The sequence below is a fragment of the Saccostrea echinata genome, unplaced genomic scaffold (assembly GCF_033153115.1).
Source record: "Saccostrea echinata isolate AGI-Se365-2 ecotype Australia unplaced genomic scaffold, CSIRO_AGI_Sech_v1 ptg000040l, whole genome shotgun sequence".
NCBI classification, from domain to species: domain Eukaryota; kingdom Metazoa; phylum Mollusca; class Bivalvia; order Ostreida; family Ostreidae; genus Saccostrea; species Saccostrea echinata.
This window is the reverse complement of record NW_026889789.1, coordinates 4,172,821-4,174,166: the sequence shown is the minus strand read 5'-3', so window position 1 is coordinate 4,174,166 and position 1,346 is coordinate 4,172,821. Positions and strand designations below refer to the sequence as shown.

Below are 1,346 nucleotides of genomic sequence, written 5' to 3'. Positions count from 1 at the left end.
GCCAGCACCTACTGCAACATGAGACTCGTTTTATACGGTCTCATCCGAAAGACCCGTCTCCACGTCGCACAGTGCATGGATGATCGACTCCTGAGCGGGTCTAGAGTAAACACTCTAACCTCTATGCCATGCGGGCGACGGGGGGAGGGGGTCGCAAACACCCCACCCCCCTCCCCCTCAAAAAAAATTTCAGTTAAAGCCATAATAACCTTAAAAATATAATTCAAAATTGTTGCGTATGGGTTGGGGGTAGAGACTGTATGTAGAAAATATTTATACTTTAAAAGAACAGAGGGATGGGTTGGAGGGTTGCTGAAATGTGAACATTTCTATAAAAGAGCCTTTTTAATAAAAAAAAAAAATCCATTGGAAAACTAGAATTTAATTTTAACTTATTTCCTTAATGATGTCTCTGTTACATGTAATAGACGCAATGGACAAACTTGGAAGCTTCTTGAGCGGGGCCCAGAGCTTGGCAGGTGCTTTAGGAACAAATGGGGAAGGACAGGTAAATATATCTGTATATTTAAATATTTGTGATCTTTTCAGTTTTAAATAACGATGATATGCCTGGTATAAGTACATGGAAGAGGAATTGAAGAAAAATGCACCTGATACATATATCATAGAGACATACATGTATATTATTACAGAATATAATGAAAAATTCTATCAAAGAACTAAAAGAAATAATCTCCATTATCTAACCCCCCCCCCCAAAAAAAAATAATAATGATGAAATAAAGAAAAATTAATTAACTCTTCAATACATGTATTCGATATTTATGAATGTGTATTTTGTTATAACAGTTTGATCGAGGGAACGGAAAGATCGTCAAGTGGTCCTTTAAAGGACAGATCATGGGGTTTGAGTGGAAGTACATAGGAATCTGTGTGGACCAGGCTACAGGGGAAACAGCGACGGCAGTAAAACAGAGCAGGGACGGCTCAATCGAGCACTCCATGCGAGATCTGTTCCAGAAACTGGCTGCGAGGGGTGCACTATAACGCATAATGAGGGTGGCCCAGTGGACATTCCTTAAAGATATTGTTTAGAGTTTAATTGCATATGACGAACGTTCCATAATTTTGTGTTATTTGTTCTATATATTACTGACTACTTTTTACCGGTGAACAATACTCAACAATACTGTGATTTCTGAAATTTCTTTTTAATTCATAAACGGAGTAACAACGATTAAGTTATGCGTATACATTACCCTTCTTTGTTTGATGTCTTGAAAAATATGGATAAATTATTCTTGATCATGCTAATCATTTTTAATCATCTCTTAGTTTTCCATGTAAAATGTGAAGATATTTATTATCATTTTTTGCTATATCAG

At 36.7% G+C, this 1,346-nt stretch overlaps 1 protein-coding gene across 1 annotated transcript; it reads left to right on the top strand.

Moving 5' to 3' along the window:
• Positions 1–432: 432 nt before the first annotated feature.
• LOC133200640 (uncharacterized) lies at positions 433–1,008 on the top strand. Its single transcript, XM_061336421.1, has 2 exons — positions 433–508; positions 811–1,008. The coding sequence occupies exons 1-2, from the start codon at positions 434–436 to the stop codon at positions 1,006–1,008; spliced, it is 273 nt and encodes a 90-aa protein (XP_061192405.1). The 5' UTR covers position 433.
• The last annotated feature ends 338 nt before the right edge of the window (positions 1,009–1,346 follow it).